This window comes from Trichosurus vulpecula, chromosome 8, assembly GCF_011100635.1.
Source record: "Trichosurus vulpecula isolate mTriVul1 chromosome 8, mTriVul1.pri, whole genome shotgun sequence".
Lineage (NCBI taxonomy): Eukaryota > Metazoa > Chordata > Mammalia > Diprotodontia > Phalangeridae > Trichosurus > Trichosurus vulpecula.
The window spans coordinates 88,930,774-88,954,859 of NC_050580.1; the positions used below are offsets into that span (position 1 = coordinate 88,930,774).

The 24,086-nt window shown below is 38.9% G+C and overlaps 2 protein-coding genes across 2 annotated transcripts in view; both read right to left on the reverse strand.

Annotated features, from left to right (window-relative positions):
* LOC118829577 (deleted in malignant brain tumors 1 protein-like) overlaps positions 1-24,086 on the reverse strand; it is a 185,857-nt gene that overhangs the window by 95,735 nt on the left and 66,036 nt on the right. The window contains 11 exon segments of the mRNA XM_036736542.1: positions 815-1,197; positions 3,473-3,648; positions 4,129-4,161; positions 5,832-5,867; positions 7,429-7,740; positions 11,047-11,079; positions 11,426-11,452; positions 13,703-13,735; positions 14,601-14,639; positions 17,741-17,776; positions 20,183-20,212. Of these exon segments, the coding sequence (XP_036592437.1) occupies positions 815-1,197; positions 3,473-3,648; positions 4,129-4,161; positions 5,832-5,867; positions 7,429-7,740; positions 11,047-11,079; positions 11,426-11,452; positions 13,703-13,735; positions 14,601-14,639; positions 17,741-17,776; positions 20,183-20,212 (1,138 nt within the window).
* Positions 8,831-9,525, reverse strand: LOC118828550 (60S ribosomal protein L19-like). The gene has a single exon (XM_036735233.1). The coding sequence runs from the start codon at positions 9,498-9,500 to the stop codon at positions 8,910-8,912; it is 591 nt and encodes a 196-aa protein (XP_036591128.1). The 5' UTR covers positions 9,501-9,525; the 3' UTR covers positions 8,831-8,909.

Here is a 24,086-nt window from a genome sequence, read left to right on the forward strand (position 1 = left end):
CGCCAACTGGATATACACTAACTTCCTATTTTAACAAATTAAATTTTATTTTAGGCAACTAGGTACTAAATCCTGTTGTTTATGCTGCTGAAGGATTTCAAGTACAGTTAGCACCTTCTAACTTCACAATGGGGACAAAAATCCTAATAAGGATTACCCTCCCTCTCTCTCCCTGCCTTCCCCCTCTCTCTTTTCTTCCCTCCCTCTCTCTCCTCCTCCCCCTACTCTTCCCTCCACCCTCTATCTTTCCTCTTTCTTCCCCTCCCTCTGTCCCTTCTCTTTTCCCCTCCCTCCTCCTCTCTCCCCCTTCTCTCCGGCCCTCCCTCCTCCTCCCTCTCTCTTTACTCCCCTCCATCCTTCCCTCTCCATCTCCCTCCCCCTTCTCATTCCTTAAGAACTAAAAAAGGCATAAAAATCCTTAGGTGATCCAAAGGGATCATGGAAAATCTAATTAGATGCTGAATAAAGTTTGGGCTAATAGAGCCTGTCATTGCCAAAGAGAAGACACCTAAAGCCCAAATATGAACCATGAGAGAGGTATAAAATTAAAAGAGAGGAGGAGGCATGCTAGATTATTTGTATCAGTATGAGACTGTGAGAGCCTGAGTGATCAGGGACAGCCATTTAATGCTCCTGTGCTAACCTCCTACTCCATAGGGATGATGACAGTGCTAATCTACCCAACAGAGGTTTTGTATTATTTTGTACCATTTAAAGATCATGACTGAATTTTAAAAAAATACTGATTCCCAAAAGAAAGAAATGGTGTGTGCCTGTCCTTAGATCACCAAGAAGAAAACTGTATTTTCCTTACCCTTGTTGGATTAAGACATACTTCACAGTTGAAAAATCTTTGGCATCAGGAGAGGCCACACATGTGTCTACAAATAGCATTAAGTTTGGGTCTGGGCTGTGGAGTGTGGCTTGAAAGAAGACCTCCTTCCTTTGGCCAGCATGGTCTGGTGTCATGGTCTCTGGAACCTCGAAAAATGTTATGGATACATCATAATTGGCGACCTGATTATTCTCCTTGGGGCTGTTAGCCACATGAATGATTTCAACCATTGGAGCCTGGTTAGTGTTACATGTGAATTTCAGCTGAGGCACCCTGTGCTTTACAATGATGTGGCCTGGGTGGACCCGGACCCGGTTTCTTGTCCTGATAGAGTTGGAGTAACTGACAGAACCAAACTTGTCCTGTGAAGAATGAAAACAAGTAGTCACCAAAGCACATGATCTCCTGACCAATGACACCCCTTAACAAAGGTCTATCAAGTGGAGATTAGGTAAGACAAGCAACGCATGTTGGTAGAAAAATAACGAGACCCTTGTATTACATGACTATCATAGGTTGAGTCTTCCTTGATGTTGTCATGGTCTTGCCATAGCAATCACAGGTAGGATTATGGCCCAAGCCTGCAGGCCTCACAGCCTATGAAGGAAAGGAGCCTCTATGGATGCATTACAAGAATTTTTCCAGGCTAGTAGGGCTGAGGAGCTGTGAGCAAAATTTTACTTGGGGTTTGACATCTGGACTTATGCTGCCAGTGGTTGTTAACCCATATCTCAAATGGTGGGTATGGAGGAGTTCCGTGGAGCCCTTGCTGATATCTCTCTAGCAGAAACACAATGCTCTTCTTTTGAGGATTTACAGTCTCTTCATGAACCATTTTCAGCTGTGAGTTACCTAGGACAGGTGACAAGCTAATTGGCTGATTTATTGTACTGTATGCAGTGGAACTTGCCTGGTTTGGTTCAGAAGATCATTGACCTAGAGCTAAGGAAACTCAGAAGTATAGTACAACCCCTTTATCTTGCAGATGAGAAAACTGAGGCTGATCACGAGTATAATTATTGGTTGGACCAGAACAGGAAGCAGGTACTAACCAATACCAGACCTTTATTGATCTCCTTCTATTCCCTCATTTGGCCCTAACTCCATCCTCAGCTTAGCTCCAGTCTCAGCCTTTTCCTTAGCATCCACTCTAGTCCTGGTCCCCTCTGTCATGTTGTGTGTTCCTCCAAACCCAAGGTGACCTACATACTGGTGAGCTTTGGAGGAGGTGGTGAGGATAGTTGGTTTAAAGGGAAATAGAGGAAAAGAGGGGCCTGTTCATTTTCCCTTTTAAAAGTTGAAAATTAATGTGCAAAACATGAACCTGTGACCTTCTGTAAGATAATTTTTGTTGTGAAAAACTACTTATTAAGCTTCACATAGTAAAAAAAAACTCCTCTGATTATATAGCCTTCTGGACTTTTTTGTTTCCTTCTATTTATTTTTTAAAACAATGTTTTATTGAAATTCCTTCCTTCCTTCCTTTTTCTTCCTTCTTCCTTTCCCTCTTTCTTTTTCCTTCTTCTTCCCTCCCTCTCTTCCTTGCTTCCTCTTTCTCTCTTCCTCTCTCTGTCTTCCTTCTTCTTCTTCTTCTTCTTCTTCTTCTTCTTCTTCTTCTTCTTCTTCTTCTTCTTCTTCTTCTTCTTCTTCTTCTTCCTCTCTCTCTCTCTCTCTCTCTCTCTCTCTCTCTCTCTCTCTCTCTTCTACAAATTCACTACCCTTTCCAAAATAAATCCTCTTGTAATGAGTATTTGTAACAAAGCGCTCACTTTCTCCAGCTTCCTTCCTAAGTCGTGTGTGTGTGTGTGTGTGTGTGTGTGTGTGTGTGTGTGGTTTTGCACAGAAGAGTGAGGCATTTTCAGTGATACTTTTACAGTAACAGTATATAGTGATACAGAGCTTTGAGGTTTACAAGCACTTTCCTCATAACAACCTTATGAGACAGGTATTACTCCAAGTATTATTATCCTCATCTCCATGATGAGGAAACTGACACACAGGATGGATACATGACTTGTTTAAGGTTACATAGCTAGTAAGTGTTACAGCTGGAATTCAAACCCATATCTCTTGAAAGCAAGTCCAGCACTTTTCATACTCATCACAATTCCTCTTTGTCATCTCTGCCTCCACATCCTCAAGGAGCCCCTTAGAATGCCTGCATTTTGGTCATTGTTTTCTCTCTGTCGGCTGTGATTTTTAAGTGTAATAAGGGCACTTCAGAAATAGACTGGGGCAGCTAGGTGGTGCAATGAGTAGAACACCAGCCCTGGAGTCAGGAGGACCTGAGTTCAAATCCGGCCTCAGATGTTTCACCCTTACTAGCTGTGTGACCTTGGGCAAGTCACTTAACCTCAATTGCCTCACCTTCCTCCTCCAAAAACAAAAGAAATAGATGTTGGGGAACATTGAAACTACCAATCCTGTATCATTTACCACTTCATACTGTGACAGCTAAATATAAAAGTCCCTGCCGTATAGAAAGAGAAAATGAGTATTCCATATCACAGAAATCAAATTGAAAAACTGTGTTAGTGTTTTTCTTCTTTGCCAATCATAAAATCTTTAAAAGAATGTTGTTTTAAATACTCATCAAACAAGATCCACACCCCCTTGACTTTCCAGCCAATTTCTTACCTGTCTGATTGTCCCACACCTGCCAAAAGGTATGTCAAATATAAGAAAACGTCCTGAAACCTGTGGTCTGCACAACCTGTCATTCAAGTGCACATTCCAGGAAGAGTAGCCTAGTTGATGAAGGTAGCCTCGGTCGATGACAGCTTGGAATCGATCTGGGAAGCAAGAAAGCTGGGCTGGAATGAGAAGAGAAGGGAACACGTTTACAGAGGGTACCAGGTCACTGAGCATGCGAGTTTTGGGGGGACTAGTTATGCATGTACTGTCAATGGGGAGGACTACATAAATGCTGACTCACTCCAGACCTGGCCCTACTAATGGGACAAATTCAAAGCCAGAGTCTCATTGACAATGCACTATGCATCATCACTGTGTTAGAAGGACAGTGCATTTCACACATAGAGGCCAAGCCAACAGAATTCCTCAGTCTTTCAGTAAATCCCATTTTTATCTTTGTGTGAGAGGCAGGGTAGGACACACCAGATATATCTAGGATCTTTTTTCTTCTCCCCTGCACCTCCACCTTCATCGTGTATTGATTTGTGGGAAGGAATGAGCAGCAGAAACACAGAAGCATGGTCTCTTCATGCAACTCTTCTCTTGGTTACTTACCCTATTTGGGGGAATTTCTAACCCAGGATGATAAAAGAATTTACCGTGTTTCTTGGGTACAACTGAGCTGGGTAAAGCTGGCAATAGGGAAAAAAAGAATGAGAAATTTTCACCTTTGCTGAAAGACTTTTGAACAATGTATTAGCTACAATTCAAATGAGTGAATAATTATCTAATTGATAGGCCAGTCTTTAAGGGAAAAGCTTACTGGGAGTAGGACACAAAATAATAAGAAAGTTAGAGTTCTTAAGCTGGGGTCCATGCCCCACTGTCCCAAGGGTCTGTAGATTTCAGGGGGTCTATGAAATTGGATAGGAAAAATACATTTTTTCTCAATATAACTGATTTCCTTTATAATCTTATGTATTTTATATCATGCATTTAAAAACATTCTGGGAAGGGGTTCATAGGCTTTTCCAGACTACTAAAGGGGTCCATGATAAAAAGTTAGGAACTTCTCATCTTCTCAAAGCAGAGAGAGTAAGTTTGGATTTCCAGATGATAGGGACTTTTGAGGTCATCAGTGGAATGTCTTCATTTTACATACTAAGTAACTGAGGACTGAAAAAGAGAAATACCTTAAAGGTCACACAGGCAGTAAACCACAAAGCCAGGGTTTGAACCCATGTCCTCTGATTCCAAATTCAGAGTTTTTCCACTATAGCATGCTCAGTTTGGGAGACAGAACATCTTACAAATAGGCAGCACTGAATTTAAAGAAGGAAATAGTAGAGACTGGTTTTATTTCCATTAGTGTTTTTTTTTGTTCTAGAAGTGATAGTGTTCATGTTTCCAGAGAAATAGGCAAAGTAGTTCTAGCTGGCAGGTACTTTACGTCTATCAGTCAACCAATAAGCATTTATAAAGCACCTACTATGTGCCTGACCCTATGTTATTGTTGTCGTTATGTTAATATAGTTGTGACTCTTCGTGACCCCTTTTGGGGTTTTCTTAGCAAAGGTAGTGGAGTGCTTTGCCATTTCCTTCTCCAGATCATTTTACAGATGATGAAACTGAGGCAAACAGAGTTAAATGACTTGCCCAGGATCACAGAGCTAGTAAGTGTCTGAGGCTGGATTTTACCTTAGGTCCTCTTGATTCCAGGGCTTGTGCTCTATCTACTGCACCAATATAGTCCTTCTCCTCAAGGGGCTTATTGTCTTTCAAAATATATATGGCACTATAGAACATGGTAGATCTGAATATGATCCATTGCATAGTTCAAGTGGCTTCACAGACAGTATCTCCTCTCTATCCCTCTCTATCCTAATGCTAAGAAACCAGGAGTAGGACCAGGAAACCATAAACTAGAACCAAGTACTACCACCTGAAAACCAGGTATCTGAGACTTTCTGGCAATAAAGAGGATGTCAAGGAAGGCACCTGGTAAGCGTTACAAGGTTGTGCCTTAGTGACCTGAAATCCCATCACGGAGACCTCAAAAGAGAATATCACCTTCTTTAATAGTACTCTAACTGTGTAGATTACTGTAGTTAGAATTTTTTAATTCAATGTTCAAAGAACAGCCCACTTATAAATAAGGTGAAGTCTCATATTCTTTTTGGATCATGAGAAATTCCTCATTCTCTTAGAACATTTAAATTGATTTTAGTTTTTTTGAAAAGGCATTTAGTTAATAAGGATTTTTCTCAGATACCAGGAAAAGTTAAAAGAGCTCTTGGCAAGATGTAAGTCTCACTACACAAAAGAATAAGTCTAGTTAGAAGTGGAATGAATCATTAATTACCATTTAGATTTGTTCCTTCAGTTTCACTGGGGTAGCCTGAAAATGTAACCAGATAAAACAAGTCAAGATCATGGCAAAGAATGACTATGATGGACTTAATGGTAATTGACGTGATTAATATTTTTCATCTACTTTTGCCAATTTTTTAATGGTTGACTTTTGATTCCCCCTCTCCTTATAGAGAATGATAGAATCTTATACTTAGAATTCATCTAGTCCATCTCCTACTGGATGCCTGAATTTTCTCTATAAAATTCCTGTTAGTCATCTGGTTAGCTACTGACTGGTTGAACATCTTCAGTGATAGAGAGCTCTGGACATAGCCTTTCTATATCTGGAGATCTTCCTAATTGTTAGGAACCTCAGTTATACTGAGCTGAAATCTCCCTCCAATCTATTTGATCCTAATGATACCTTCTAGGGACAATCTTAATAAGTCTAAGCCTTTTTTTTGACATGGCGGCTCTGCAAATATTTGAAGCCAGTTACCTGTTCCTCTGAGACTCTTCTCCATGCTAAAAATCCCCATATCCTTCAATTTATCCTTATATGACAAGCCTTCAAATTCCCCCACCATCTTGCAAGCCCTCTTCTAAATTGGTTCCAGCCTATTAATATTCTTCTTAAAATGCGTAACATGAAAATGGTTAATAGCAATAAAAATGATTAAAGTTTACTAATTCATAAACAGTAGAGCTACTTATGATTATAAATAAGTATAAAAATATTAGTTCTCAAGATACTAGAATAATATAACCATGGGGCATCCTTGCAAACTTGAGTAAATATCACTTCACATAGTAGGACTTGCTTTAAGAGGCACCATAGGCTGAATATATAGTTAAAAAAAGTTTCTTTAAAACTACGAGTGATAGTATTATACTGAATAGTGAGGGGAAAAACTAAGATTTTGGGGTGAGGTCTCTAATTTTTGGCAGTGATATCATGGAGAACAACTATGTTCTTCCAAAACAGAAATATCTTTCCATAACACATCCAGAGACAGAATAGTAGGCTGGGCAAATCATTAGTATAGAATAGAATGGTAATTCTTCTGTTCTTATGAGTATTGCTCTACTTTTCTGTTCTTTTATTATGTCATTTTGAGAGATTATTTAGCATAAATTAAACACTCCTCCCACCCACCCCCAACCCTCCTGGTCTAATAATTTCAATGCATTCTTTAAAATATATTTCAGAATAGAAATCCTAAAATCAACTTTATCAGTGATTTAAGACCAGGTTATAAACACCAATGTCAAGTTAGAGAAGCAAGGCATTTAATACCAGGATAATTTATGCAAAATATCTGCTCTTACCTAAGGCACTTTTTCCTTCCCCACCCCCTGCATTTGCTTAATTATCTCAATTTTACATCTTTACTTGGTTGTGAGCACCTAGCCAAGATATAATTTTCTTGGGGTTTATGAATTTTAACCTCACACATGCTTGGTTAAAAAAAATAAAACAAAACCCAAAGTGAGACTCATTCATAGTCCCTGGAAAAGTGAGTCAATTTCATTCTCAAAGACATTGAATGGCAAGGTCAGAAGGAATAAACTGATTTCTATTTTCAGTGGGACGACTTTATACATACCTGCACAGATGACCCCTGCATCTTCCTGGTGTTTGCAGTTGTGGATGGCCCAACCTGCGTGATGACATTGCTCCAAAGAAGCCTCATTTCCCATACAGCGCACATCATCTAGCAATATATTTCCCATTCCTGCCCCAAAGTGACCACGTCCAGGGGCCCCTACAGCCTTGCCACAGCCAAGCAGTTTGCAAACGACTCGTGCATTCTTTATGTTCCAATAATCGTCACACACGGTGCCCCATATGCCTTTGTAACGGACTTCAATCCGACCCTCACACCGGTTACGTCCATTCACTAGTCTGAGTGGCAAATCTTGAAAAGACCAAAGAATTGTTCAAAGTGAGAAGAAATCTCAGTTTTTTATATCTTCTTATTTAACACTCTCATTCATTCAATATTAACTAACATTTATTGAATGCCCAGTATCTGAGTCTTATTTCTATATACATCAGAAAAATATATAACCTGGAAAAGAGAGCATCAATTCCTATTTTATGGCATGATATTGCTTTTTTTTTACACAAAAAGTAAAATCTCAATTATCTGAAGTCCTCAGGGAATGAGTCTTTCTGGATGGCTGAGGCTTCTAGGAAATTGAAGATTTGCTCCTTTAAATATAAGCCAAATATTTAAAAACTGTAAAGATTTTGGATGGAAAGTCTTACAAAAATAAATCCTATGCCTTTGTATATTCTTAAAAATACATGGCAAATACAATTAAAAATTTTCTCAATGACTCAAGGTCCTCACAAATAACTATTTTATTGTGCTATAGAGATCACCTAGTCTAACCACTTTATTTTATGAGGATAGAAATTGAGGCTCAAAGAGGTTTGCCCCTTTCCTCAATTTCAGAAACTTAGAGCACAGAGACTTGAGGCCAGCCTTATGTATGTGGAGGATGTTCAGAATTTCAACCTTCTTTTGCCCCTCCCTAGAGAAGCTTATGGAGTACCGAGGCTGGACCCTTTTAACTATGGATCCAAAGCAAACTTTAGGAAGAAGCCTTATAAAGGCTGGACATTCGTTCATTTGTGCTTTTGCTCTTCCAAATCAAAGAGCTGTAACACAGTGGAGGTTTTAAATTCCATCTTGAACTCTGGAGAGGACAACCCCTACAAATCCTATATGGTCAGGTTTGGCTGACAGAGCATGCCAAGGCAATTGACTCCCTATTGTACTAGTTTTCCAACATTGGCAATCTTGTCTCAGAGTCTTAGGTGCAATCAGAATGCCTATACTATTTTGCCCGTATCTAAATCACCCATATTTTTCTCCAGACAAATTCTGGGGACATCCATGGTTTTGCCCATTCTGTTCTGTTCTTTGGAACCCCTACTCTATTCTCAACAAATATCTTGCATCCTTGAACTTTTGAGCAAATATTCCTTCTTCCTTTTAATTTTTTTTTTGACAGTCTGTCAAGTTTTATTGTATAAGCCAAATAGAAGGGTGCTATGTACAGAGGAGATAGGGGAGGATCATTTCTTAGTCTCCTCCTCCTTGGACAAGGTCTTGATGATCTCCTCTTTCTTAGCCTGCAGACGCTCTTCCCGACGCTTTCGTGCTTCCTTAGTCTTGGACCGGCGAGCTTCAGCCTGGTCAGCCAAGAGCTTCTTCTGGGCCTTGTCTGCCTTCAGTTTATGAATGTGCTCCATGAAGATCTGCTTATTCTTAAACACATTTCCCTTCACCTTCAAGTACAGGCTGTGGTACATGTGGCTGTCAATCTTTTTGGATTCCCAGTATCTTCGGAGCAGACGGCGCAGAATCCGCATTCGCCTCATCCATGTCACCTTCTCAGGCATACGAGCATTGGCAGTACCCTTTCTCTTACCAATACCCATGTGCCTGCCCTTCCGTCGAGCCAGAGTATTTTTCTGGCATCTAGCACGAGAGTGCACAGTAACGGGCTTCCGGATGATCAGACCATCTTTAATCAGCTTCCGGATCTGCTGACGGGAATTGGCGTTGGCAGTTTCATTGGTCTCATTGGGGTCAAGCCATACCTTCTTTTTTCCACATGGAAGGACACTAGAGGCAAGCCTCTTCTGAAGCCTGAGCATACTCATGGCTGCAGCCGCAGCGCGGAAAAGGAAAAGGCTTCCTTTTAATTTTAACAGAAACATAGTTCTTCCCTGTCAACATCATATGTCTTATAACTAATTTCATTTAAGGTCAGTCTTCTTCCCACTCCCCACAACTCAGAAGATCAGAAGAATGGGTAGACATTCTCCTTACTTACCATGTTGCTTCCAGACTTGTTAGGGCACAGATTTAGAACTAGAATGGTCCTAAGAGGTCATCCAACTCAACTCCTTTATTTCACAGTGGATAAAATTGAGGCCCATACAGTTTAAATGACTTACCCAAGATCACATAGGTATAAAATGGACAAACTGGGATTTGAACTGGTGCCTGTGCCCTTTTCACTGCCCCTCTTTTCACATTACCTCTTCTATCACAGAGTTCAAAGAATTTTTATCTCCTGAGGTCCATGTAATCTGCATAATACCTTCCCTTCCCATTCTTGTTACTGTTGTCCACTCAATTCCATGTCATTTTTTCCCAGTGGCTTTAATATTTGGCATTTAGGCTTGCCTGAGGAAGCTCTAGGAAAAGCTCATGAAGAAGGAACTTCTTTCAGCTGACCTAAGTCACAAAATTACTATCCCATCTTTCATTTCCTCTTCCACTGATAAACTTCTTGGGAATTTTTTTGTACCCAATGCTTTGCATTACTGACTATCCCCTCTTTAACTCCTTTTTATTGGGGTTCCATTCCTACTAAAGACTCCCTAAATGTGAATTCCAGAGGCCCTTTTTCAGTGTTCATTCTCTCTGACATAGAGGCATAATAGCATAATGAATGAGGTGCTGGGCTTGTAGTTAGGAAGGTCTGGTTCATATTCCTGCTATGATACTAGCTGTGTGACCCTGGCAAGTCACTTAAATTCTATGTGATCTTGTGTGACCCTGCTCACATAGCTCAATATCACATCATTCCTGTTGCTGTGATGTGGCAAACAGATATAATCATTCTATCAGCCAGAAATAGCTAAGTAGGTGAATAAATCAATAAAAAAAGGAGGGAGTGAGGGAGGGAAGGAAAGATGGAAGAAGGAAGAGAAAGAAGAAAGGATGGAAGGAGGGAGGGAAGGATGAATGGAAAGAAGGAGGCAACAAAGGAGAGATGCAAGAAGGGAGAGAAAGAAGGATAGAAAGGGAGTAAGGGGGGGAAAGAAAGACAGAAAGAGGGATAGAAGGAAGGAAGGAGGAAGGAAAGAGGGAAAGAAGGGAGAAAGGAGGGAAGAAAGGAAGGAGGGAAGGAGGGACAGCAGGAAAGTGGGAGGGAAGGGGAAGGAAAGGAAAATTTTTGTTTGTTTTTTCAAGACAATCAGGGTTAAGTAACTTGTCTAGGGTCACACAGCTAATAAGTGTCAAGTGTCTGAAGCCATATTTAAACTCAGGTCTTCTTGACTCCAGGACCAGCGCTCTGTCCACTGAGCCACCTAGCTGCCACCCTTTTTTTAATTTGTAAATTATTTTAAACTTAAATACAAAATAAGAAAAGAAAAAAAGAAACAAACTTAAATACTGGAAAGAAAGATGTTTTACCAGGTGTAGGGACTGCTTCTGCTTCAGTTGGATCTATAAATGTAAGAAATAAAATCAAATATTAAAGAACTGACTTTGAGCAGATAGATCTTCACAGCCATTATGACACTCCAAACTGACTAAATGATTTAGATCACTCCAAACAAAAATAGTCTCTGTCTCTGTTTCCAGTTTGGTTTGGATCTGGACACCTTGGTTACAAAACAGAAAATTCTCAAATATTATTTTCTTTAAATTCATATTTAAAATATTATTTTCTTTACATTCATATTGACATACAGTGGTAATCCTTTGAAAAGAAAATATTTCTCATAGAAATGTTGGAAAAGAAGATCAACAGTAATGTGAAGGTGCTGGAAAGTGGCATCAAAGATCTGACCTTTCATAGGAGTTACTTCCAAAGGTTCTAGAAAACAAAAGAGGAAACCAAATTTTAGTTCCACCTCAGCTACTTGCTCTTCTCTGTGTGTAACATCCCACCTCTCACCTCAGAGCCTCTGCTCAGGTGCTTCCCCATGCCTGGACATCCTCTCTTCTCTCCTTTGCCTCCTGAATCCCTGGCTCCTTTTTAGTATCTAATCAAATAGTCTCCTACAACAGACCTTTCTTGATTTTCCCAGTGGGTAGTACTAATCCTTTAAGTAACTTTGCATTTCTTTTCTAAATATTTAAAACTTACTTATCTGTGTACATGCCTGAAGCATACTTCAAGTAAGATGTGAGCTCCTGGAGGGGAGGGAGTGTTTCATTTTTGTCTATATGTGCCTAGCATTATCATTATTTATTTTATAGAAATATATGTTTATTATAATTATCATTGATAGCTAGCACAGTGCTTGGTATCTAGCAGGTACTTACATATACTCAAGTAATCCCATTACATCCCATCTCCTCTAGCAGATTTCCCCCTCTATCATCCCCACTCTTTTACTTATCTTCCATCTCTCCCCTGTCTTCCAGCTGTTTCTTTACTGCTAGAAACATGCTCATATCTCCCCCATGTACCCCAAAGGTCATTTGATCCATCCTCCTTGCTAACTACTATCCCACATCTCTTTTGCCTTTTGCAGCAAAACTCCTTGAGAAAGCTGTTTACCATGGATAGCTCCACTCCCTCATCTTTCACTCTCCTCTGTATCCAGTCTGCCTCATCATTCAATTGAAACCACACTCTCCGAAACTGCCAACTATCCCTTAAATGCCAATCAAATGACTTTTCCTCAAGCCTCACTATTCTTGTCATCTCTGCAGCCTTCGATATTGTCCATCACCCTCTTCTTGATACTCTCTTCTCGCTAGGTTTTCATGACACTCCTCTCTTTTGGTTCTCCTAGTTGTCTGACTGCTTCTTTTCTGTCTCCTTTACAGGATCTTCATCCAGGTCATGCCAGCGAACCTTCGGCATCTTTGTCCCGGGCTCTCTTTTCTTCTTTCTCTATTCTGTTTCACTTGGTGATCTCGTCAGTTCCAATGGATTCAATTATCATCTCTATGCTGATGATTCTCAAATCTACTTACCTAGTTGTAATTTCTCTACTGACTTCAGGTTTCACATCTCCACTTGCCTATAGACATCTTGAACTAGATATCCCATAAACATCTTACGTTCAGTATATCCAAAGCTAAACTCACTTTCCTCTTAACTTTCCTATTACTGTTAAGGTAGCGCCATTTTCCCAGTCTCCCAGGCTTGGAACCTTGACATCATCCTTCACTTATTCTCATATACTCCCCTTTCTCTCTTCTGACAGGGCTACCACACTGGTAAAGGTCCTCATCAGGCTTAGACCATTGAAAGAACCTGCTGGTTGGTATCCTTGCCTCAAGTCTCTTCCTCATTCTAGTCCATCTTTCACTTGACTGTCAAACTGATGTGTAGATATGACCATGTCACCTTCCTACTCAATAAACTCCAGGGCTACCTCTGAGTCCTGCTTGACATTCAAAGCCTTTTATAATATGACCCCCTTTACCTTCCCATTCTTACACTTTTCTCCTCTACGTGTACTTTGTGATCCAATAACATAGGTCTCTTTGCTGTTCCTCTAACAAGACCCTCCATTTCCTGACACTAGATATTTTCACTGGCTGTCCCCCATGCTCTCCCTCCTCATCTCTACCTGGCTTCTTTCAAGTCTCAGCTAAAAGTTCACCTCCTCCATGAAGTCTTTTCCTGATCACCCTTAATTCTAGTGCTCTCTCTATGTTGATTATTTCTAATTTATCTTGTTTGCAATTTATTGGTACATAGTTGCTTAAATGTTGTCTCCTCCATTACAGTGTAAACTCCTTGAGGGCAGGGATTGTCTTTTGCCTTTCTTGTATCCCCAGAATTTAGCACAGTACTCAGCATATAGTAGGTGCTTAATATGCATTTACCAGCTGACAACTTAATAAGCACTGATTGAATTGAACTGAACAGTAACTTTCCAGAAAATCTTTCTAGATGTGAAGCCTTCATGGGGCGGTGGCATTTGAGATATGCTTTAAAGAATAGGTAGGAATTCTACAGGAATTCCTGTAGGGGGGGGATAAGGGGCATTCCAGGAATAGAGAGTGGTGGGAATGGAGACACTGAAGCAGGAGGACAGTTATAGCTTGGTAAGTGTGGTAAAGAGTAGGATGAATTATTTTATAAATAGGCAGAAAGCATTACCAGGTAAAAGGGTCATTTCTGTTGAACTTGAAACTGTAAGTGAAAAAAAGAGAATTAAATATTCTTGCCCAAAACTCAATACTTAAAAATAAAACAAAAACTTTTTTTTTACACAGTGAATTATTATGTATGTTTGAATATGTTTATTGCATGGAGTAAATAGGGGCACCTGGAAATTGGCATTAGGCCTTTCTTCTCTCAAAATAAAGGGGCCTTATAAAAGGGTTCTACTGTATTTAGTCAAGGTCACATGGGTTGGACTGCAAACTATGGGTTTGTAGTCAATGCAAGCCTCAGTCTTGGGAGAAGGCAGAGGATTGAGGAAAGACAGGTCAGGGTTGTTATGTTTCTTCCCAAAATGCTCTTCAAGGGATATCCCTCTGGCCTCAGTTTCTTTGTCAAGTAAAGTGGTAAGACTAGACAAGGTCCCTTCCAATTCATCTAATATATTTTGTACTATCTTGTAAGAGAAGTCCAAGGGAGAGTCCCAAAGCCACTCTTTGTTTATGCAGGTATTTGTCTTTCCCCAATATTAGACTTGGAAAGGGTTTCTACTCTATTTAGGGACATAATTAGGGTAAGTGAGGTAGAGGTGGTGGACAGTGATCTAAAAGAAAAAGAGAAAGCACAGAAGGAATTGAGGGAATGGAGGTGCTTAATGCTTCCATAGATTAATCTTGAGTCATCTTCTAGTGACATTTGCGTGTGTTAACAAACAACAACCAGCCCCCCAAAGCAATCCATAACCAAACCAGAATCCACATTCTTTTATCAAAATGGAAATAAAGAAGCAGCTCCAGACACAGACACAAAAAATTTGTTACCTAAATGACTTATATTGCACAGGAAAGTGAGTGATATTATTTTAGAAAATGAATATAAGTAACAAAGATTTTACCAGTTGAAGGGGTCACTTCTGATGAGGTTGAAATTGTAACTGAAAAAGAGAGAATCAGGCCGAAATATCAGTGGAGGAAGAAACAAAAGCCTTAACATTTTAGTTCCTACAGACATTTGCACTATAGCTGAAATATTCATATGGTTATCTCTTCCACATTGCAACTTTCCCTATCATGGTTTCCATATCATGGGTTGGTATAAAAAAATTTAATGGGAATTTTTTGGGAGTTTTGTGAAAGCCACAAGTGACCCAGAAAAAGTTTAGAAACTCAGAAATGTATAATATATATATATATATATACATACATAGTATGGAATAATATCAACATGTTTTATCTTTTAATACCATGATAATTCATACTTCTCTGGTATGAAAGGAAGGACAAAAAATTTTACGTGGATTTTCCAGATCATGGGGATGCTGCATCCCTAACCCCCACAGTGTGGAAGGGACAACTGTAGTTCACCAAATAAAACATAGTAAAGTCATTAGATGACATGGTTTACTGCTACATGGATCTGGATACATTTTGAAGGTCAAATCATGACTCCACAGACCTCACTCCTGAGGAGAAAAACCTGCTATACTGCAGGGTGTTCCCAAAGTTTTAGTGCATGGATTACGATTTAATAACTTAACAATGCATAATAAGCCTTAGTAACTCAAGAAAGGCATAAAACTGCATCGGCATCTGGGACACCTTGTTTAAGAAAGCCAGACTTAGAGCCAGGAAGGAAGAACTGGGTTCCATTTCTGCTTCTGGCACAGCCTGGCCATGTGGCCCTAGGCAAGTCACGCAACCTCCTAGTAATTTTAACAACTCTCTGAGACTCTAAACTGCAGAGAATGGTTGACCTGTATTGGTACAGGGAATTTCTTTATCAGAGGGTTTCATATGTTAGCAAAATCACGGGTTCAGCCCATATAGTATTAGATCCAGATGGTAGGTGCTGCTAGTTCAGGTTTCTACTTTTTTATATCAGTAGGGGGCTCCACTGTACTTCAAAGTAGAAATCCATCTTATTTACTAATAAATTGTGTATGAGGCTGAGAGCATTACAATATGAAAGGATCAATTCTGTTGAAGATGAAGTTGTGTCTGCGCATAAAGTTAAAAATAACCCAACATCAAACATTAAAACTAGTGGGGAAAAAAGAGCTTTAATATCTGTTTTCATGTAGGATGCTATTTTATCAGATATATAATGAAAAAAGGAAAGTGAGTGTGAATTCTCTTAGCCCCTGCTGTTGTATCATCCCCGGGATGTGTTGGTCTGCTGCCTCTTTTCATCCATTGACCTCTACAATGTTAAGAATCTTCATGCAAAGAAATTCTTTATCTCTGTAACCTACTTTGATCATAATATCTTATCTTGGCCTTATAAATTTTGTGATCCTCTTTGGTCCAAAGCAGTACAATTTGACCTGACCTGACTCAAAGTGCAAAGAAAAGTTAAATGCAAAAGAACGTTTAAAATGGAAAGCCAATTACTTCTGGATTACTTCTGAGTGGAAATGAGAAAAATCTATGACATACAACTTAGACCAAAATGATTGTCTAATTTAGTCAAGTAAGAAACCAGGTCAGTAAACCAAACAATTATTTATTTTTTCAACAATTCTATTAACAAAGTTGGTTGAACTGACAGGGCTTTTACATCACATGCAGCTAATTGCTGAGGTGGATCTATTTATAATTTCTTCACTAGGGAAGGGGCCTGGGAATGTACTTATAAACTCAGGTGAATAGAGACATATATAAAAGAAAAGGGTCCTGAAGACTCCGAGTATAGTGTTTTATAGATTATAAGTTCTGACAGACACACCAGCTGTGTGACCACGGACAAATCACTACCTCTCAGTGCCCTAGGTAACCCTCTAACAGTATGCAAAGTATCACATGACTTCCCAATCTGGATTGATGAAATTATAGATTCCCATAGTCCCTGATCCTTCCTCTCCCCACAAAAAAAGAATTTAAGAAACAATTGTTGAATGACTGAATAAGATGAAAGCATAGCATACCAAAAGGAATTCTCAATTTTGTTATAATTGCCCTCTACATTGAAATCATAAATAATGGAAAGGCCAAAAATAAGAAAAGGAAATTAATTTCAAAACAGTGAAGGATAAGAAGTCCACACACATGAGAAGCATCCGCAGTGGGAACTGTAATATTCTTACCTTAAGAAAATCCATGAAGAGATAAAAAGTAATTTCTAGTCACATCTTGGAAACAGTTATACCTATCTATAGTAATGCTTCATATATCTGACAACACAAAGGAGTGTATGTAGCTGCTCCACAGAAGTGCATTTTCCTGATTACTGAATATTTCATACATAACTATATAATCCTAATCCTTTTACACATTATGATTCCAGTTTCAGTTTCACAGAAAATTAAACACACTAAAGAGGGAGTTTCCTCACCAGGAATTCCTTTGTGAGGAATGAAATTATATGGTCATCCATCCATCCATCCATCCATTGTATGTTTCAACAAACCAACTGGTCCATTAGCTGTCCCTTCAACTCAGCATTCAATACATGGTATCATTCCTTTAATGAAAGTCCTTTTAACCTCTTCCTCTATCCAGTAGTTAGTGCTGTTTTCCTCCTAAAATTGCCTTCTATCTACTTATTTGGATATGTGCCTTATTCCCCCAGTAGTGCTTGGTTCTAAATTCTCAGCTGTAATCTTTGTCTTCTGGATTTTCTGGCTTCTTCAGGTCTCAACTAAGATCCCACCATCCCCCAAGAAGCATTTTCCAGTCTCCCTTAATGCTAGTGATCTCCCTCTATCTAATATTATCTCCAAATACATCCTATACATTCCTTGTTTGTACATAGTTGTTTACATGTTGTCACCTCCTTTGGAATGTGAACTACTTGGGAACAGAGATTGTTTTTCTGGACTCTCATTATATCTCTACTGTTCGGCTCCTGGAACAGTAGGTGTTTAATAAATACGTGTTGACATGTTCCAAATAGTAGAGTTAACCAAATAATGAGCTTCAGAGAACAGGTATTTCTGTTCTATCTACCATATATTGGTTTCCATATAAGAATACTCATTAGAAGCCCAATGACAGAGAAGTAAAAAGAATACTTCTATAAATCACAGGAAAAGTTTACCAGGCATGGGACTCATTTCTGTTGCTGAAGTGAAACCTGTGAGTGTAAAAACAGTAAAAAACATTAAAGTTACATGAAAATATCTCCTTGTCCAAAGAAAGGTTTAAATTCAACAGATATTCAGGTTCTTATGGAAAATACCTGTGAAAAATCATTTAGCTCAAAGAATCCGCTTTGGCTTTGTTCATGTTGTCCAGTACTATTGCATTGTCCCCCTTTCTAATCCTCCAAAAGTCATTAAGCCTGGAGGAGAAACACTCAGATTGTGCCTTTGGGGGATCAGAGGTATAGAGCACAATGGAAAGATCTGGCAGGAGATAGAGTATGGAACTTGGTGAAGACCTGAGCTCAGTCTCCCCCTCAGCTGCTAACTTGCTATATGATCTTGAGAAAATCACCTAATGTCTCTGAATCTGTTTTCTTATCTATTAAAAAAGTCATTTGTAAACCTTAAAGTGCTAGATAAATGTAGTTATCATTCTAATGTACCTGAAACCTGAAATAGGTGATACAGTGGATAGAATGCTGAAGAAAGACGGGTTAAAATCTATCCTAATACACTTACTAGCTGTGTGACCCTGGGCAAGTCACTCAACTTTTGTATGCCTCAGTCTCCTTATCTGTAAAACGAGGGGAATAAATAGTACTTACCTCCCAAACTTATTGTAAGGATTAAATGTGAAAATATTTGTAAAACACTTTGCAAACTTTTAATATCCAAGAAAGGGGTCATGCATGCCTGAACCGGGGTGGGAGCCATATGAACAGAAAGCAGGAGACAATATGGGAGCTGTTCAATTTCCTCATTTGTAAAAATGAGTGAATCATCCACTGGATTGTTGTGAGGATCTGAAGAAATAATTTATGTCAATGGGTTTTTACTTAAGGCAGGAAGTACATGCCCACTATTCTTATAAGCACAGATCATTCTTCTTTACTAGGTTTCCATCACTTGCTTTTACACAATTGTGGAGAAATGGGAGACTGTAGACTGGGTGCTCAATCCAGAGTAACTACTTTGTTTTCAGCTAGGTATAAACTTTCCTTTTTTAAAGAATAAAATTATTTCTATGCAATCTACCCATCCCACGATGTAAGGGGCGGGGAAATCCCCTTAACACCACTTAAAAAGGATTCTTCTGTGATTGGTGCTAAAACTCTAAAAAAGATGAAAAAAATCATACTTAAAGTCCTATCTTGGGTGTATAGGAAGTTTCAGAGTTATAATTTACCAGGCTTATCAGTGAGAGGCAAATTGAGGTAGTGGGTGAGGAGCTGGCCTTGCAGACCCAAGGTTCGAATCCTGTCCCTGATGCCCACTGGCTGTGCAACCCTGGACAAAAATCTCTCCCTACTCCAGGCAACTCTTCAATATTCTAAGTTGTCTGTGAGGCAAGGACCTGCATGGGTAAAGGGAGTTTCTATGCCAATGAAATTTCAAGTCCAGTCCTGATCCTTATCTCTATATTTCATTCATATTAGTCACAGGCAGAAGATGCTGACTTTTGAAATGGAAAACCTGAAAATTGGCAAGTTTTTCATCAATGAAATTGAAACAGAGGCAGAAATACTAAGAGCAAGAATTTATCTTGTTTGTAAAGATAGCATAATCTCTTGTTTTTTGTTTTAAAAAAGTCAATTTAATTGACCCTGAACCATGAAAATAATAATAATTGTTATGATTGTAGCTAATGTTTATATAGGACTTAGTATGTTCTAGATGCTGTGCTAAATGCTTTATAATTATTCTATCATTTGATCCTTAAAACAACCCTGGGAAGTAGGTGGTATTATTATCCCCATTTTACAGATGAGGAAATGGAAGCAAAGAGAGGTTAAGGGACTTGCCCAGGGTCACACAACTAGTAAGTGTATGAGGCTGGATTTGAACTGAAGTCTTTCTGTGGCAAGGCTCTCTATCTGTTGCACCAGCTAGCTGCCTCAATATTTTGGGGCTTGGTAGAATACAAGTAGGAACTATTAGTCTCAGTGGTTCTGGAAGAGTTGAAGCTGTTGTGACTATAAAATGTGCATTTCCTTGGACATAAGGGACATGGAAAACTTGGAGTTTCCTAAAATTCATTTAAACAAACAGTTAAATGTCTCAGTGGAAAGTTAACATTAAACATCAAAGCAAGCAACAGGAGTTATTTACAGTTCAATAATTTCAATGCAAAATGTATCCTGGCACTTTTTCTTTCTCTTTGACTATTTGTCATGAGAATTCTTTGTTTATTCACTCTCATTCACTATCCCTCATATGACCATAGGACGGACTCCATTCTCATGGACCTTTGCTTAGTTTCATAAGTCTATCCCGATTTCCCAGTTTTCCTCATCAATCCTCATAGTGTGAACTGCATTATAGGATTGACATGCACAGATAACAAAAGCATTCTATGGATCATCCTCATTCCAGGAAACAAAAACTAAAATAATTACCTGGTGAAGTTGCTTCTTCTGTGGTTGAACCTGGAATTGTAAAAAGACAGCATAAGTCAAACCTAAATCCTAACTTTATCTGAAAAAGTTTATATTATGTTTTAATTTACAAGGCCTGTATTTCAGTCATATTAAGCATTGGCATAGCACAGTGTTGAGGCCTTAGAGTCAAGACCTGGGATCATGTCCTGTCTCTGGTACATAGACAGAGTCTGGTACAGAGACCGGTCACACATACTGGCTGTGTGGCCCTGGGCAGGTCACATCCTCTGGGTGCTCTATGTAGTCGACTCTCTGAGACTTTGAGTTGCAGAGAAGGTGCTGCCCTGCATTGGAGGAGGGGAGTTTCCTCATCTAGAAGGCACCTTTACCAATGAAATCACAGATACAGTCCCTATCCTTAATTTCATACACAAGATGTTGTTTATGAAATGGAAAAGAAAGAAACTTTTCTTAAATTCAAACATGAAGAAAGAATTACTAAGCCAGACTCACAGCTTTTCTTATTTTGTGATAAACATTTATCATAGGCTTACTCAATCCAAATCTTTGAGTAACTGGTGAAAATATTTCCAGTCTTGGAAAAGAACAAATTGAACTGTGATTCTTTTAATTCTGCACTCATACAGATTATAGTACAACTTTATTGGCAGCTAGGAGGTGCAGTGGACAAAGTGCCAGGACCAGGAGTCAGAAGTCTCATGTTCCTGAGTTCAAATCTGGCCTCCCACACTTATTAGCTGTGTGACCCCAGGCAAGTCTCTTACTTCTGCTTGCCTCAGTTTACTCATCTGTAAAATGATCTGGAGGAGGAACTGGCAAACCACTGCAGTATCTTTGCCAAGAAAACCCCAAATGGGGTTATGAAGAGACAGACACAATTGAAAATGACTGAATAACAACAAAAATAACTTTATTTTGTGGGTCTCTGCCTTATGGAATTTTTGCTCCCAACAAATGGTGTAAGCTAAAAAAATAATAAATTCAAGATGGAATTAGGTGAATTAATGGATGATAAATCCATAGTGCAGACATCAGTAAATCAAAGGAACTAAGGGTGTCTGGAGATCATTCCCATTTTTTTCTTTGGCATGGAGAACCACTACCAAGTCTCACAAGACATTCCCAGGTGTTATGAGAGACTCAAAGGGCCAGATGCTATTGTGTTAGCCGATAAGCTCTCCAACAAGTTGATTGATGTATTCCTTGGTTGTGGCAATCCACCATCAAGTTGGATCAGTCTGCTGGGGATACACCTCTCCGTCTTTAGCTAGACTGGTCCTCAGAAAGCCAGCATTGTCAATAGTGAGGCTGTTGCTTCCCATCACTCCTTATTTTGTTCTACTTTCTGACAGAGATGCGAGTGAGCAGCAGGAAGGAAAGCCCAGGTAAGCTACAAGTTAGATAGACTAAATAAAAACACATCAGTCTGAAAATCTAGCCTTCCAGAATTGGAAGGGACTAGGAAGATAATCCACTCTAATGCCCTTATTTTGAACACATTGAGGCTAAGAAAGATGAAGTTTCATTATTGTTATTATCCAATTGTGTCTCTGACTCTTCATGACCACATTTTGGGGTTTGCTTGGCAAAGACACTGGGGTGGCTTGCAATTTCCTTCTCCAGCTCATTTTACAGATGAAGAAAGTGAGGCAAACAGGGCTAAGTGACTTGCCCAAGGTTGTACAACTAATAAGTATCTGAGGCTGGATTTGGATTGAGATTTTCCTGGCTTTAGGCCTGGCACTCTATCCATTGTACCACCTAACTGCCCAGAAAGATGAAAAGACTTCTATGATGTTACACTGCCAGTCAATGGCAGAACTGGTCTTCTGAATCCCATTTTAATGCTCTTTCCATCAAAGTTCATAAAATCATTAAGGGTTTGGGAAGGAACTTGTTCATCAAATTTCAGAATATCAAGATTAAGTGTTTACCTTCTTGGTAGAAGCGAGTTTATGAGAGATTAGAGAACAGGATGCTTAGCTTGCTTTCAGAGATTTGCTTTTTATATTAGGGTAGGGAAATGGAGAAATTATGTACCTTACAGAGAGCAGGTGTTCAATAAACAGTGCCTAATTTAATATGAATTAGACATAAACATTCCTTTTCAATAGCCAAGCATTCTGTGACATGTCTGCATTTCATAAAGCAAGAGAGCAAAAGCAAAAGTAATTACCAGATAATGCAGTTGCTTCTGTGGTTGATGCTGAAATAGCAAAAATCCAGTGTAAATAAAATCTATATCCCACATTTTGAGCTATGTTTTCTCTTATAAAGCATATATTTCAGTTATGTTAAGCAAAGGCATAAAGCATTGCTTTTCAAAATTGACAAGTGTTTTTTTTTCTTAAATAAAATTATGAAATGAACAGAGAAATACTAAGATAGAAAGCAAGAAACTTTCTTCTTTGTGAAATGTTATAGGACCTCTTGTATTTGAATGATGAGTCAGAATATTTCTAGTAATGGCAGAAATTCAGTTAGAAAGTAGAAGGCTGTCTAAATCATGTAGCCATAGAGCGATGAATTCTTGAAGTGTTGAGATGACAATACAAACAATTGTTAAATACCCAAGGCAGTACACCAGGGTGGGGTAGCATGAATGATGGACATTCACAGAGAATTCCAAAAATTCATTTCAGCCAATTGTTTCCAACTTCTCACTCATTAGAATTGTAAATGAGGATTAGAATGGTCAGCTATGCATTACCCATCAATTCCTGATATGTTTTGACAGAGAGGTGAGTAAGTAGTAGGAGCCAGAAGAAGCACAAAATATCCACAAAATAAATTGATTGAAAAAAGAAACAGTTTAGCCTGGAAAATCCCAGAATGTCCAAGCCCTTAGAGTTCATCTACACCAACTCTTTCAGATTATAGGTGAGGGATCTGGGGCTCAGGAAAATAGAAGAGCTTGTCCCAAGTCCCACAGCCAAACAATGGCAGAGCTGGGACTTGAATTTGTTTCTTGATTCCTATTCCAGAGCTCTTCCTATCAAAGTTTATAAAGTAATGAAGGACGTGGGAAGAGTGACATGGATTTGTTCACCCAATTCCAGAATATCAGAATTAGGGGTTAGCTTCTGAGGCTGAGAAGGAATCACGTTATGAGAGATGAAAATTAAACATTTAATGTAATTTCAGAGAGTTTTGTGTGTAGTAGCGGGAAAGGGAGATAGTGTGTGCATATATGGAGCAGTACTAAATAAATATTGGTTGATTTAATTTGAATTAAATTAATTAAACTAAAAACCATTCCCTTTGAACAAATAAGGCTTGCCTACATTCCATAAAGCAAGAAAGCTTTAAAAAAAAGTTACCGGGAGAAGTATTCATTTCTGTGCTTGATGCTGAAATGATAAAAAAGAAAGGGTGAATAAAATCTGTATCTCCAGGGAATAGGAGGCTGAAGGTTTGTGTAGTTTTCATCTATACAATATGTGTTTCAGATATATTCAGAATGGACAGAAATAAAGCAGAAAACATGGATATTTTCTTAAATGAAATTGTAAAGAAGAAAGAAATCCCAAGGCAGAGAGTTTTCTTGTCTGATTGTAAAATCTCATCAGAAATTATCATATCTTTGACAAACCAGTGAAAATATTTCTAGCCATGGCATAATACAATTAGAAGTAGTAATTATTTTCTAGCTAATTACCAATAACACATAAAGTAGTAGTCTGGTTTAGGACTCATGGAAAATAAGCAGACTGAAGATGGAATTGGTTAATTTCCCAGATGACAGATCCACAGTGGAGAAAACAGTTAATGAAGGGAGCTAAGGTTGCCTGGGGAATGTTATTAAATTTTTTTTGTCATGGAGGGCAGATACTATATTTTGTAACAAAATAATCCTTCGTGTTATTTTGAGGGATTAAGCTGAATGAACTATAAGCCAAGG